At 38.7% G+C, this 1,102-nt stretch overlaps 1 protein-coding gene across 3 annotated transcripts in view; it reads left to right on the top strand.

The window, feature by feature from the left end:
* Positions 1-32: 32 nt before the first annotated feature.
* The window catches only part of LOC111398102 (homeobox-DDT domain protein RLT3-like), a 9,269-nt gene continuing 8,199 nt past the window's right edge, over positions 33-1,102 (top strand). For 2 of the 3 annotated variants that reach the window (XM_023025059.1, XM_023025062.1), the window contains exon 1: positions 33-638. In XM_023025059.1, coding sequence (XP_022880827.1) covers positions 399-638 — 240 coding nt within the window. In that variant the 5' untranslated portion in view covers positions 33-398. Of the gene's footprint in view, positions 639-953; positions 992-1,102 lie in introns of all 3 variants that reach the window. The other variant, XR_002703327.1, reaches the window with a different exon arrangement.

Raw genomic sequence — 1,102 nt, 5'->3', positions numbered from 1 at the left:
TGCCCGTGTCTGATAAATCTGGTTTCAGGCTTTGTGCACTTTGTTATCGACCCTGGACCGTCGGGGTGCTCGGGAGGCTTTCCTTTTTGCATCCTTGGAGAAACAAAAAGCATATCTTTGCCAAGCAATGTCCAGTATGCCAAATGATGGTAGAATCAGGCAGCTTATATTTGATCAATCGGAATAGAATACATCTAGGGAAGATAGTTCGTCTCCAGTGTCTGATGTGGACAACCAATTGAGCCTGAGAGAAATGCAAAATGATCTTCCCTCTTCTACTGTTGCCATAGTCCCTGAAGTCGGGAAGAAAGGAGAACAGAAAGACCAATGGAACGGTTCCCAAGCTTTTGACTCGTGGGTATGGAAGTCGTTTTATTCGGAACTCAACACCGTTAAAAATGGGAAGAGGGCATATATTGACTCACTCAGAAGATGTGAACTGTCATGACCTCTATTGGAGAGATGAGAAGCACTGTAAAGTTTGCCATACAACATTTGAGCTTGATTTTGATCTAGAAGAAAGATATGCCATTCATTCTGCAGTATGTCAGGACAGTACAAATATTAACAAATATCATAGACAAAGGTTACTGTCATCCCAGTTGCAAGCACTCAAAGCTGCAATTTATGCAATTGAGGTGAGTAGTTGTAAAGTTAAGCATTACAATAATTTCACAGAATATTGATGCTTATCACTTATATGCATTTAGCATAAAGATGCTTTCTCTTTTCTGGTCATTTAACTTGTTCTAGTGTGTTTGTATATTGATTATTTCTAAGCGTGGTTTCTTTGGTGATGTGCTGTTTTTATGTTGTGCATACTGCAAACATTGGTTTAGTTTGCCTTTTCTGGAAACCAAACTCTGTGAATTTTGTCATTAAATGGGTTGCTTTAACTGTTGCAGCACTAGTCGTGGTTAGATGATATGTTTGAATTTATTTTCTTTTTGCAGAGAAGAAGCTAACAGAGAAGTAGAGGAGGAGGAAGAGAGTAATGGAACTGTTAAACTTGCCTCTTTAATGACGACAATTACAACTATATATAGCAGTCTTAGAATAACAAATCATGCTGATAATGAGGAAACGGCCTATCCTACTGAAG

Source organism: Olea europaea, chromosome 1, assembly GCF_002742605.1.
Source record: "Olea europaea var. sylvestris chromosome 1, O_europaea_v1, whole genome shotgun sequence".
NCBI classification, from domain to species: Eukaryota; Viridiplantae; Streptophyta; class Magnoliopsida; order Lamiales; family Oleaceae; genus Olea; species Olea europaea.
The sequence above is the reverse complement of the archived record's forward strand: the minus strand, read 5'-3'. Positions and strand labels throughout refer to the sequence as shown.